Source organism: Haliotis rubra, unplaced genomic scaffold, assembly GCF_003918875.1.
Source record: "Haliotis rubra isolate DU_JTF1 unplaced genomic scaffold, ASM391887v1 Scf5, whole genome shotgun sequence".
Classification (NCBI taxonomy): domain Eukaryota; kingdom Metazoa; phylum Mollusca; class Gastropoda; order Lepetellida; family Haliotidae; genus Haliotis; species Haliotis rubra.
Window position 1 is genome coordinate 1,751,873 of NW_025767190.1, and position 14,731 is coordinate 1,766,603.

The 14,731-nt window shown below is 41.2% G+C and overlaps 1 protein-coding gene across 3 annotated transcripts in view; it reads left to right on the forward strand.

Moving 5' to 3' along the window:
- The window catches only part of LOC124291674 (probable helicase with zinc finger domain), a 62,317-nt gene extending 53,761 nt beyond the window's left edge, over positions 1-8,556 (forward strand). For all 3 annotated transcript variants that reach the window (XM_046728722.1, XM_046728724.1, XM_046728725.1), the window contains 6 exons: positions 2,489-2,782; positions 2,905-3,012; positions 3,362-3,437; positions 3,837-4,032; positions 5,188-5,473; positions 6,176-8,556. In XM_046728722.1, the coding sequence (XP_046584678.1) occupies positions 2,489-2,782; positions 2,905-3,012; positions 3,362-3,437; positions 3,837-4,032; positions 5,188-5,473; positions 6,176-7,552 (2,337 nt within the window). In that variant the 3' untranslated portion in view covers positions 7,553-8,556. The remainder of the gene's footprint in view (positions 1-2,488; positions 2,783-2,904; positions 3,013-3,361; positions 3,438-3,836; positions 4,033-5,187; positions 5,474-6,175) is intronic.
- Positions 8,557-14,731: the final 6,175 nt, after the last annotated feature.

The window sequence follows — 14,731 nt, forward strand, 5'->3', positions numbered from 1 at the left end:
ACACCAAGTTTTCTACACTTGTTTAGTTGGTTGCTGATATTTCACACACCAAGTCACTTGTTACATCTTTCACTAAGTCACTACACTTGTTCAATAGTTGGTTGCTGGATATTATTTCACACACCAAGTCACTTGTTACATCTTTCACTAAGTCACTACATTTGTTTAGTTGGTTGCTGATATTTCACACACCAAGTCACTTGTTACATCTTTCACTACTTCACTACACTTGTTTAGTTGGTTGCTGATATTTCACACACCAAGTCACTTGTTACATCTTTCACTAAGTCACTACACTTTGTTTAGTTGGTTGCTGATATTTCACACACCAAGTCACTTGTTACATCTTTCACTAAGTCACTACACTTGTTTGATTGTTTGCTGATATTTCACACACCAAGTCACTTGTTACATCTTTCACTACTTCACTACACTTGTTTAGTTGGTTGCTGATATTTCACACACCAAGTCACTTGTTACATCTTTCACTAAGTCACTACACTTGTTTAGTTGGTTGCTGATATTTCACACACCAAGTCACTTGTTACATCTTTCACTAAGTCACTACACTTGTTTAGTTGGTTGCTGATATTTCACACACCAAGTCACTTGTTACATCTTTCACTAAGTCACTACACTTGTTTAGTTGGTTGCTGATATTTCACACACCAAGTCACTTGTTACATCTTTCACTAAGTCACTACACTTGTTTAGTTGGTTGCTGATATTTCACACACCAAGTCACTTGTTACATCTTTCACTACTTCACTACACTTGTTTAGTTGGTTGCTGATATTTCACACACCAAGTCACTTGTTACATCTTTCACTACTTCACTACACTTGTTTAGTTGGTTGCTGATATTTCACACACCAAGTCACTTGTTACATCTTTCACTAAGTCACTACACTTGTTTAGTTGGTTGCTGATATTTCACACACCAAGTCACTTGTTACATCTTTCACTAAGACATCTCACTACACTTGTTTAGTTGGTTGCTGATATTTCACACACCAAGTCACTTGTTACATCTTTCACTAAGTCACTACACTTGTTTAGTTTGGTTGCTGATATTTCACACACCAAGTCACTTGTTACATCTTTCACTAAGTCACTACACTTGTTTAGTTGGTTGCTGATATTTCACACACCAAGTCACTTGTTACATCTTTCACTAAGTCACTACACTTGTTTAGTTGGTTGCTGATATTTCACACACCAAGTCACTTGTTACATCTTTCACTAAGTCAATACACTTGTTTAGTTGGTTGCTGATATTTCACACACCAAGTCACTTGTTACATCTTTCACTAAGTCACTACACTTGTTTTAGTTGGTTGCTGATATTTCACACACCAAGTCACTTGTTACATCTTTCACTAAGTCACTACACTTGTTTAGTTGGTTGCTATTTCACACACCAAGTCACTTGTTACATCTTTCACTACTTCACTACACTTGTTTAGTTGGTTGCTGATATTTCACACACCAAGTCACTTGTTACATCTTTCACTAAGTCAATACACTTGTTTAGTTGGTTGCTGATATTTCACACACCAAGTCACTTGTTACATCTTTCACTAAGTCACTACACTTGTTTAGTTGGTTGCTGATATTTCACACACCAAGTCACTTGTTACATCTTTCACTACTTCACTACACTTGTTTAGTTGGTTGCTGATATTTCACACACCAAGTCACTTGTTACATCTTTCACTAAGTCACTACACTTGTTTAGTTGGTTGCTGATATTTCACACACCAAGTCACTTGTTACATCTTTCACTAAGTCACTACACTTGTTTAGTTGGTTGCTGATATTTCACACACCAAGTCACTTGTTACATCTTTCACTAAGTCACTACACTTGTTTAGTTGGTTGCTGATATTTCACACACCAAGTCACTTGTTACATCTTTCACTACTTCACTACACTTGTTTAGTTGGTTGCTGATATTTCACACACCAAGTCACTTGTTACATCTTTCACTACTTCACTACACTTGTTTAGTTGGTTGCTGATATTTCACACACCAAGTCACTTGTTACATCTTTCACTAAGTCACTACACTTGTTTAGTTGGTTGCTGATATTTCACACACCAAGTCACTTGTTACATCTTTCACTAAGTCACTACACTTGTTTAGTTGGTTGCTGATATTTTACACACCAAGTCACTTGCCTAGTCTTTAATGCACCAAAAATCTTTCATTTGCTCTTTTAAATTACTATTTACTTCTCACATTAAGTCATTCATTAAGTTTTTCACACAAAACGTCAAACAAATATTCTTTAATCACTTAGTCTTGCAGTCAGTAAGCCACTTGCTAAATCACTCAGCTGCTAAGTCTGTTGTATGCTAAGTTCTTTGCTTTATGTCTTAACCTCTAACTCACTAAGTCTTCACACGCTAAGTAACTCAAAGTCAGACATGGTAAGGGAATTCCTAAAATAAATGTAAAACTCAACACACAATATAACTGTTGCAGCTAAGTCCTGAGGTGTACTCGGACTACACTCGGCAGCAGGGTTTCCACTCCTCCCTCCTGGAGCGTCTGTACGAGCTCTACCCAGCCGATTCCGCCTGTAAGATCATGCTGTGTGAAAACTATAGGTCACACTCAGCCATAGTGGACTTCACATCCGAGCTGTTCTACGACAATAAGCTGATCGCCAGTGGGAAGCTGACAGCTCACAACAGCCACTACCCACTGACATTCTACGCTGCAAAAGGGGAAGAGATCCAGCATGCCAACAGCACCGGCTTCTACAACAACTCAGAGGTGAGACAAGGGAGATAACTAGTGGGTAACTAGAAAATTTATCATTTGCAAAATATGGTAAATTTACTTTACAGACAGTTGACAGATAGTGTTAAATATTGTCTATATTTTTATACATACAGGTGTATGAAATTGTTGAAAGAGTTGATGAACTGGTGAAGAAGTGGCCTGAAGACTGGGGACCCATTGAGGAGGGTGGCATCGGAGTTGTAGCTCCTTACTCAGACCAGGTGAGCTAGTTTAAGTTGTGAAATTGAAATACAGTCAGGATTTGATATTAACGGTAGCTTGAAGCAAAATTATACCTCTAAATTCTTTCATGCAAACTATAAATTATTTTTCAGCCAAGGCTTGCTTGTGGCAAATGGCTTGACTAAAGCTAACTTATTTGAAGAAAAAAACATGGACAAATACCATTTGAAAGTAAATAGTGTAAACATTTTTGCGTTTAAAAACCTGAATTTACACAAAGATGACGTGTGAAGCTTGTTATATCACTCCATGATATTGCTGGTGTTATGATGAAAGCAGCATAATACGAAAAGTCTAAAGAATACTTGACTCGTTTCTAAACTTTAGGTTATCCGTATCCGAGCAGAGATGAGGAAGAAGAAGATGTACAATATTTCTGTGGAGCGAGTGCTCAACGTGCAGGGTAAGGATCAGCTCCAGCTCACCTTGACTTTCACTAATGTTGTGATATGGAGTAAGGCATGAAAAGTTGACATCTGCAGCTGTCTAATCTTTCATAAAAGCACCCTCATGTAAAAGTTCATTCCACAATTTCTTACCTTTTCAATCACCAATTTCTTATGGGGTATAAAAGAAAGCCTTCCAGAAATGAGAAATTCCTACTCGTCCTCTGAATATGATGGCTGACCCAATGTAGGAATGGCATCAGCTTCTAACGCTTCTAATGTTGAGTCTTGTTCATAAAAATCTTGCTCCTTTCACGCAGAATGCCTTGAGTGCTAAAGCTTGAAACATGCTTAAGTGGAAACTGCTTTTCATCTTTTGTACCAACGTTTTGTTGATATTGATTCTTGTTATTCAGGCAAACAGTATCGTGTGATCATCTTGAGCACTGTACGGACACGCCACTCTTGCCGTTCAGACACAAGTGTTGAGGACCTGATGGACTATGGCTTCCTATCGAATGTGAAGCTCCTCAATACAGCAATCACGCGAGCTCAGTCTCTCGTCGTTGTTGTTGGCGATCCAGTTTCCCTCTGCCTTGTTGGCAAGTGCAGGTATATAAAGGAAAAAATATATTACAAGTGATTCTGAGGGTTATGATCAGCTAATTAAACCAATAAAATTATATATATTTTATCCATAAATAAGAAAAATGTAAGATTACTCTCACTATTGGTTAATTATAGAACAGACAGGGCTTGTGTTGTATTATTGCATGAAAGCATGTAACTGATTGTTGTCTACATTTCGTGGTATGTTCATGATTAAGTAAGTAGTCTCAGAAGTTATTATTTTTTCAATATTGTTCAACAAAACTTGGTAGATATATCAAACACAACCTTAAGTGGTGCCTTTTGCTATTTGCAGATTTTTGACATTTTTATTTTTCCTGGTTTCCATGGAAACGATTCGGCCTTAGTCCCAAAAGGGAGGGGTGGGTTTCGTTTCCGGAGCACAACTGGAAAACTTCTTAATATCTCTCAGCAAAACTTGGCAGATATGTGAGGCAGATCCCAGATTGGTGCCTTTTGCTATTTGCAGATTTTTGTGATTTATTATTTTCTCGGTTTCCATGGAAACGATTCGGCCTTAGTCCCAAAAGGGAGGGGTGGGTTTCGTTTCCGGAGCACAACTGGAAAACTTTCAGCAAAATTTGGCAGATATGTGAGGCAGATGCCAAAGTGGTGCCTTTTGCTATTTGGCAGAATTTTGGCATATTTATTTTTCCGGTTTCTATGGAAATGATTAGGACTTAGTCCCAAAAGGGAGGGGTGGGCTTCATTTGCGGTGCACAACTCGAAAAGCATTCAGTATCTTTCAGCAGAACTTGGCAGATATATTAGGCAAATTTTGAAATGGTGCCTTTTGCTATTTACAGATTTTTGGCATTTATATGTCTCATGATTTCCATGGAAACGATTTGGACTTAGTTTAAAAAAACGTCAGTTGGATTTTAAGTAACTGTCAGATAATTTGTTCTTTCAAATAAGTGTGGGCCGGGGGGATATGTCATCTTCTGATGACTCTTGTTTTAAAAAGGCTATACCTAATAGCACGTCCCAGAGGCACTGTCATTCTGACAGATGCCAATATTTCAGTGATATGGCCACAGTGTTTGGTTTGTATTTTGAAATGCAAGCATCCAACACCATCTTCAGGTTTGTCAGAACGTCCATGCTGTGCTCACTATCCCATGTTGCTCTCCACAGGAAAGTGTGGGAGTACTATCTGGAGATCTGCAACAACAGCAGCAGCTTCCATGGCATGACATGGACGAGTCTTCGCTCACAACTGGATGGTGCGGAAATGACCAAGACCTATGTCCTGAATCCCCTGGCTCCAGAGTTTGTCCCGAATCGTTTGTTCCACAGCTCCCAGTCAGCAGCAGACGCAGCAGGCCAGTTCCTCCAAGGGATGCCCCACAACATGCCCTGGCAGCACCTCAGTCCATACCATCCCATGACAACGTCTTATGGACACTCTGTCATCCAGCCGGTTGGTACAGACATGCAGTCTGGCTTTATTTTGTTTGAGCCATCCCTATATTTTCACTGATGCTAATAGAAAATTACTGATCTGGTTTTGCAATATTTGTTTACTTGCTGGCATTGTCAATATAAGTTTGCATTCCAAATGTATTGCAAGAAAGACAACGCAAAACCATGGACTTCAGAAATTGTATTCAAGCTAAACCTGTAGATTCAGAAACAAGTTTCACTAAAAAGGCAATCGAGTGTTAGAGGTAGTATTCTAAGAATTATTATCATTGTTGATAATGTTCCAATATCTTACCCCACTGCTCATCCACTAACTCACAATCACTGTCTTACACTGTGCACTCACGTTCTCACCCATATTGTACCCTCACAATCTCACCCACTATCTGACATGCAGTATGCCACCCACGATCTCACCAATGTACACTCACAATCTCACCCGCTATCTGACATCTACTATGCAACACGATCTCACCGATATTGTACACTCACAATCTCACCCACTATCTGACATGCAATGTTTTCCATTCTATAACATTCACTATCTCACCCACTATCTGACACTCACTATTTCACCCACTATCTGACCTGCTCTACCTCATCCACTATCTGACACTCACAATCTCACCCACTATCTGACACTCAAGCACCCACTTACCCACTCACCCAGCCTTACATTGTTCCCTGTGCCCTGTTACAGATGTACCAGCCTCCAGTGATGCCGTACTATCCGATGCCCATGTACCACCCCGGCTTCTTCAGCCCCATGGTCTACCGGCCGTACATCCCACACCGTCAAGGGAGCCCAGTCAGTGGAAGGTCCAGTTCACCCAAGACGGTCACAACCAGAGCTACACCCATGCCCCCAGCCAATCACGGCATGCGTGGTCGGCCTGAGCATGGCAAGAACTCACCAGATGGAGCCAAACAAGGGGATCATCCTCCATCCCACATGAAGGCATTCTACAAGCAGCCTAAAGGTCGCATGATGGTGTATCTGCCGCCTCGGATGCCGATGTCTTATCCACCATATTACCACCATCCCATGTTCCAGCATCATCCGTACTTCTACATCGGGGATGAACAGCACCCCCACAGACTGTCTGTTCATCAGCCTCCATTCATGCCTCAAGGCCCCCGCTTTGCTCCCTATGGTCCAGTATTGCCCTATGGTCACCCCTCGGGGCCTCAGGCAGGAGAGCGAGGTCAGAGCTCAGGGCCTTCATCTGGCTCCAATTCTAATGTGTCCACTCCAACACCAATGGAAGATGCTGAGATGAGGAGCAGATCAGAGGATCGGTCATCGCCGTCTGTGTTGGGGCAGAAGATTCAGCTGATGCCAGGAGTCAAACACGTGCCTGCTCACCTCCTGAACACAGAAGGGAAAGAAGTGGGGTCAAAGAGTAGCACACCCACCACTCCACCCCCTGAGGACAGGCGGGAAGAGAGGAGGTCGACCCCACTGTCAGAGAGACCCTACAGTCCTGCAAACTATGGGAAAATGCCAGACAACAACAAAGTTGAGAAGATTAACAACAGAGACAACCTAAATATTGTTTCAAATAAGAAACAAGCAAGAAAGCAATTGAAACTGAAAACGGGGTTCAGTCGTCAGTTCAGCGATGACCTGCCAACTCCTACCGAGATCACAGACTTGGTGAGGATGATTGAAGAAAGCATTGAGGAGAAAAAAGAGGAAGAGGAACCACTGCCGAAAAACAAGCCTGGGGAACTCAATGGTCAGAGTCGCTTGTCCTCACTGACTAAACTCCAGCTCAACTTGAACAATGGACAGGACCTGTCAGACAAAGGTGCAGAACCATCATCTGCTGGCAGTCAGAATGGAGAAAAGTTGTCATATGCAGGAGTCCTCAGGAAGCCACCATTGCCTCCTGCCCCAGTCTCAAGAAATGGGTCAAATATGGACACATCTCCTTTGATCGAACCTCAAACTCCCCGAACTCCATCTGGCTTCATCACTCCAGGCACCGAGATGGAGATGGACCCATTCGGCATCCTGAAGAGTCTTAATATCGAGTCCTCCTCCCCTCAGCATCATTGCTATCCTCGTTACTAAACATCAGCTCCTGTGTTCTAGCAGACAAGGGACTTATCAGTCCACCATCCTACATTTCCATTTATAGAAACTGACTCATCTGTAACAAATATGGCAGTTGGACATGCATGATCCTGACTCTGTTCAGTACGCATTGTTTCAACTCAATCACCAGCAAAACTGGATCGTGTTTTTTTTTGAATGTCGGACACAGGACCATGGGAGACGTGTAGATTTTTGCTTTGTAGGTATAGCCCTTCGTTCTCCATGTACGTGTCAGAGCAAGGGTACATTCAAGTGCTTGTTAGACTAGTTTCTTGGCTTTTCACTTTCTTGCCTGACACATGTAGTGCTTTCTGTATATTTTCTCCTGTATATTTCCTGGTAGCCATGTCAGTGTATTGTCACCTTCATGTTGGTTCTGTGACACTGATCGGCCAGAGGCCATCTGTCGTGCTGACAAATCATCCAGTTGGATGCAAGTTTATTTTGTTAGATGACATATTAATACCATTGACTGTTATCCTTGGTGAAGAACATGACTGTTGTCTATAAAGAATTACACCAACCAATGCAAGTTTTACACCAATAGTTTGGAACTAAATTACAGGGTGATATTTGGCTTGATTTTCTCTAAAGGTTTCTCTTTGTGGACAATCATGATCGCCATTAGAAACTGATGTAAAGTCAGACTCTGAATAAGAATATGAAGTTTCATGAAATAGTAATTCAAGTAATTCTTAGACGATTCACAGACGATGATGTTTATGTGAACTAACACTATGAGTTTATTAGTCACTGTTTCCCCTCGAACATAGTGCAATTGTTATATTATCTGTCCCTGTGTCTCTAAACAAGTGATTTTGATTTTGCTCTGTTGTCCATCTGCCATTTCTGTGGGTAATTTACAGAGATGGGACATTCATGTTCGTCAGAATTACTTGTGTTGTTAAGCAATGGCTGTGAATATCTGTGACATTTTCCATTGTCAGAAATGAAATGAGTGTCATTAAAGATAAGATTTATTTACTGTTGTTATGGAAACCGTAAGAGTGAGACATTAAGAGTTTAATTTTATGCTTTTTGCACATAGCAACACACAGAAAACTGCCCAACTGGCTTTGTATTAGAAGTACAAGTTAAAATTGTGTGTGAATCAGACTGCATGTTTCGTTGCCACCATTTTGGCTCAAGAGTATCGGTTGCCTTGCGACAACAGTCTGACTTGGCGTAGTGAAGGTAATATTATTTCATTATTTCTCTTACTCTAATTAGGATTAGGTGTGGCTTCATTAATCGATTTCTTCTCTGATGAGACGCACATGTAGTGAAGTCTCCTGCAGGAGAGGAAGAGTCGGTCTCTGATACTACAAACGCAGTTTGTTGGGTTGCTAATTGTTAGTGTTAGTTGTGAAAAACTGCCTGATTCTGAACAAGTGCATGAGATATAATATCATGTATGGAAAGATGAGTATTTTGATACCTAAAATAAGAACAAGTCCATCTTGTTTATCAATTTCAGTGTGACTATATCAAAAGGCAGCTACACAAATCAACATGGTATCAAATCAGTTTTGCATCAATAAGAGTTGATTTGTCTAATTGTACATCATGAGACTAAAAAATTGGCAGTACCTATGTCCAGTCATGTTGGAGATATTTTCATTGTCAGATATATTCTCACAGTCACTTTCAGCTTTCAGTGTCGTGAAGTAAAACCATGGATTGTGTAGGTTTGTGAGTGATGCAGCAACAGAGGAATCATGGCATTCAGGATATCATAGCATAATAACATGTGACTCCTTCTTTAGCATGTAGAGGGTTAACAGGGCTTGGGAAAGGAGAGGCATCACCCTGAACATCACCTGTATGGCTGCAAGATGAGGTACAACCATGAGTGAGTCAGTTTGGTTTACACCACTTTTAACACTGCTTCAGTCAGAGAACACCAGAAATGGGCTTCACCTGGTACCCATGTGGGGCATGGGCTTCACCTGGTACCCATGTGGGAAATGGGCTTCACCTGGTACCCATGTGGGAAATGGGCTTCACCTGGTACCCATGTGGGAAATGGGCTTCACCTGGTACCCATGTGGGAAATGGGCTTCACCTGGTACCCATGTGGGAAATGGGCTTCACCTGGCACCCATGTGGAAGCACCTGGGTACCCATGTGGGAATGGGCTGGGCCCATGTGGGAAATGGGCTTCACCTGGTACCCATGTGGGAAATGGGCTTCACCTGGTACCCATGTGGGAAATGGGCTTCACCTGGTACCCATGTGGGAAATGGGCTTCACCTGGTACCCATGTGGGAAATGGGCTTCACCTGGTACCCATGTGGGAAATGGGCTTCACCTGGTACCCATGTGGGAAATGGGCTTCACCTGGTACCCATGTGGGAAATGGGCTTCACCTGGTACCCATGTGGGAAATGGGCTTCACCTGGTACCCATGTGGGACCCATGGGGAATGGCTTCACCTGGTACCCATGTGGGAAATGGGCTTCACCTGGTGGGAAATGGGCTTCACCTGGCACCCATGTGGGAATGGGCTTCACCTGGTACCCATGGGGGAATGGGCTTCACCTGGTACCCATGTGGGAAATGGGCTTCACCTGGTAATGTGGGAAATGGGCTTCACCTGGTACCCATGTGGGAATGGGCTTCACCTGGTGCCCATGTGGGAAATGGCTTCACCTGGTGGGCCCATGTGGGAAATGGGCTTCACCTGGTACCCATGTGGGAAATGGCTTCACCTGGTACCCATGTGGGAAATGGGCTTCACCTGGTACCCATGTGGGGCTTCACCTGGCACCCATGGGCTTCACCTGGTACCCATGTGGGAAATGGGCTTCACCTGGTACCCATGTGGGGAATGGGCTTCATGGGCTTCACCTGGTACCCATGTGGGAAATGGGCTTCACCTGGTACCCATGTGGGGAATGGGCTTCACCTGGTACCCATGTGGGGAAATGGGCTTCACCTGGTACCCATGTGGGAAATGGGCTTCACCTGGTACCCATGTGGGAAATGGGCTTCACCTGGGCTTCACCTGGTACCCATGTGGGGAATGGGCTTTACCTGGTACCCATGTGGGAAATGGGCTTCACCTGGTACCCATGTGGGAAATGGGCTTCACCTGGTACCCATGTGGGAAATCACGAGGAAACAAACCACCAGCTGACTCTCACCTGTGAGAGGATGGAGGTGTTTCCCTTAGAACTGTTAAGTGTATACAGGTTAAATGTCAAATTGAGAATATTACAGACAAACAATGTGTTCATCATCATCTCGCTCAATCAGTGAAATCTATGGCCTATATGCAGACTTACTCTTCTCTAAGTGCTCAGAGACTGTGTTCAAGTATTGGAGTTTTGAAAGTTATTTCATCACTTTCTTGAAAACAGGTGATGTTCCGGGAGCCACCTCAGTCAGGGTATATTTTATGGGATGTTGTCAAACTCACAGCAAAGCATTATCTGTATAAACCAAGAGCTTTACCTGATCTTTGTCTCCCTGCTTTGATATTTAACTACAATTGTAAATTTCTTGCCTCTTGTACCATGTAGCCCATACTACTGATCATGGCTTTAGAATGTACAGTAAATAAACCTGTTTACTACCTATTTCATAAGACCTTTCTGCATGTAATATAGGTCCATTTTAGCTCTACAGTATGAAACATTCATTACAGCTGCTGTAAGCTTTGATGGTTATGATGTTTTTCTCATCTGAATATATATTGATCTTGGTAAATATTTTAATCTGGTCAATCTTAGAATTGACAGTTTTATCTTCATTTTCATAACATGACAAACTATTCTTACAAACATTTCTTTCATTTGGTAATCCTAATGATTCAGGGGAGATAACTCCATTGTTTTTGGATAATTTACTTGGGAATGACTTCAGTGCAGGGAGACACATTGGATTGATATTCTTGTACTGAATAATACAGTACTGGACTACCACCAGGCCACAAGAATACACATTTAGTTACAATGTTTGAAACCAATATAATTATGTCATGGTCAGAACACTTGTGTGAAATAGAACTCTTCAGTTTATGGATTTAAACATTTAGTGGTAAGAACATCTCTGATATTTAAAGTACGCTGTACACATATTAAAGTGTACTATTTAAATGTGTGTTGAAAATCTACTTGTGATAGCATGAATATATTTAATGACAATTTGAAAAGTATTTTTGATACATTTGTCAAGCTAGGGTGAACTGTTTTAAGTGTAGTGAGTTCAGATGTCTCTAAGGACTGCAATTTTTGTTACTGAAGGTGCAGCCATTTGTTTGTATTACAGTGAGGTGACTGTCTGAAAAGTAAAGATGTTATTTTCTTTATCTTATAGCGGCCTCCCCTTATAGCTCATATGTTAACTTGATACATATTTGGGTACAACAAATTTTAAATTCAAAGCCTTTATGAATGAAATTGGATGGGCAGAATACACATTTTATAATCATGTTGTGTCTGTCACTTGCAAAGTTAGATTAATAAATTCAATTTAGCAATAAGAAAAGTTTGAGGGACTAGCTGGAGACGGACTAATTGCCTCTCATCATCCATATATACATCACAAATCACCACCTTATGTAACCCCTGGCAACTGATGCTGGTCACTATGGAAACTGGAGGTTGTCAGCATAGAAAAGAGAGGTTGAATTGGATAAGCCCTTATGAGGGTCCATCATTTGAAATAGAAGACAGGCACATTATTAATGCTCAAGATATGGCCTATCAGTATGCGAACTGTCAAACTCAGGGCCTTCAGCAGTTACAGTGGAAAGTTGAGTGTCATTTCTTGAATGTATTATAAGAGTAATATTAATGACAGTCAAATATTCCCTTGCTGTTGATTGGCTCGATTTTGGTCACATACATATTTGATTGGCTGAGAGGTTTACAGGAATCATTCCGGAGTGGTGTGTGTGTTTTACTGTTGGGTTTAAGAGTGTTGAACCTGTGGCAAACCAGATCCGACGATATTCACCGTCCGTGGTCTTGACCTACATTATAAAGAGAACACTAATGGTTTGGGTTTGTTTTAACGTTATATATACATATAACCTTTCAAATTTGCTTTTAGGTGTGGCGGCCATTTTCCTGGCTCCTCTGTTGGGTACAAGTCCCTATATACTGGTCAGTATGTAAGGACATAGACAGCATTTGCTAGTGTAAAGAAGTAAATGACATCATATTCACCTTTGTCTCGGTTTTATAGCCATGGTTTGGAATTGATCATTCATTCAAATCTGAAAACATTGAAAATTCAGTATATTGTTTTGAAATAGACTTTCAGTTGATGCATATCTGAATTTGTTGATAAAAATTTCATGTTGTGTGGCAATAATTATTGAGACAGGGTAAGCTGTTGATTGTTACAGTATACTGATAGCACTACTTAGCCCAATATCATCTATAGATCTTAGAGAGTAGTCCCTTTATACTGCCAGTGGGAAGTGCATTCAGCAGAGAGTGCTGGGGAAAATGTTAGGATTGCTGCACCATCTTAGCTTGTAGTTGCTAATGTTAACATTACTGTATATTCCTACCTATGCTATTATATGGAGTGGTATTAAAGTGTTAAACTCTGCAATCTTAAATACGTATTTTGTTGTTACTGTATCTGATATATTTCCTCATGCAGCAGGCATGGATGGCCCAGTTGTCCAGGATGATGTAAATTTGTTGGAGGAGTTGCCTGTCATAGGCACACCAGAGACCTTGGATTGTGAGCTGGAACCAGGTTCAGCTTGATTTTGTTAGTAGGTTTGTCCGAGACCTGAAACACTTTCGGCAAGTTGACACACGGAGACATGACTGAAACCTGTTCAAAGTAGGGGTGAAACCGAATGCTCTTACCACATTACGGTACAAATTGCGGTACAAGGAATTCAGTTCAGTTTGGTATATGAGATATGATCATAATGCAGTAAATTGACAACAAGAGTCAAACCTTTCATTGTTAATAACATGGAAAAATATAACCATAATCTTAGTTTTGTTCATTCAAAATAAGTCATTTCATGACTAGATAGAAGAACAGACATTTTAGAAAAGGTTTGAAAAGGTTAATAAAATGACGGTATGAAAACCGAAACTACCGAATTTTTGGATTGCATTATGGTATATCGAACCAAAGGCAAAATACCGCCATTCTAATACCGCGGTATACCGTTTCACCCCTAGTTCAAAGCAGTGGTAAACAAACTTGCCTCTTGGAAATACTCCATTTTGTAAATCGTGATTCAGCATCTCCATGTTAAGGCAGATCTTTAAAGCTTTACCTGAATTTGAATGTTGGCATTGCTGCAGCCGCACTCTATTTATTAAATCAATTCTTCAGTACAGTGATATATCTGGTATGTCATAACCCTGGGTATATTTTCTACATATTGACCCATCCTGCCAAGGTCATCCTCAAGCTCTGAAGAAAGTTTGTTTTACCGGAGACACACAAAGCGCTTACAGTGTTGGTAAAACTTGCTGACCAAGTTTTATGGAATTGCATATCCAATTTCAATTTAAACTCACCTGATTGAAGGTCAAGTGAGCTCATGTTGTGGAACATTGATTATCTATTTGGCACTGAATTGGTTACATAAGTTATCTCTTGACTGGTCAATATGAAGTGAGTCATAGTGCACATAACAACTGGTGCATGTAGTATAAGATAAAAAACTGCACCCTAAAACTGAAACTCACAACTTGATGTAACATGTCATATTTGGGATTACACATTCTCAGTAAAGTACAGCCACTGCTACCTCAATATGTGGCTGAGTGGGTTAGATCTCTGACTCTGTGTACTGGCAATTAGGTGAATGACTCAGAGAGTGTGGGATGGAATTCCGAATGGGCCATAATTATAATAATAATAATTTTTGTGCCTGGGATCCAACACCATGCTGTTCTCTGGCGTTACATTATTACCCTGATGGAATTGTACTTTCAAAGCCGCTACTAAACGCTTTGTGCGACCGTATATGTCCGTACATCCACTTCTCATGTAGGCGAAGTGCCTTGCCCAGGGGCACAACACAGTATGAGACCTAGGTCACAAATGTTTGTTGCCTCCACTGGGATTCGAACCCGGGCCTTTGGCGTGAGAGGCCAGCATGCTAGCCACTACACCACTGTGCTCCACATGACCTTATAAAAGTACTGGAATCTGTACTTCACT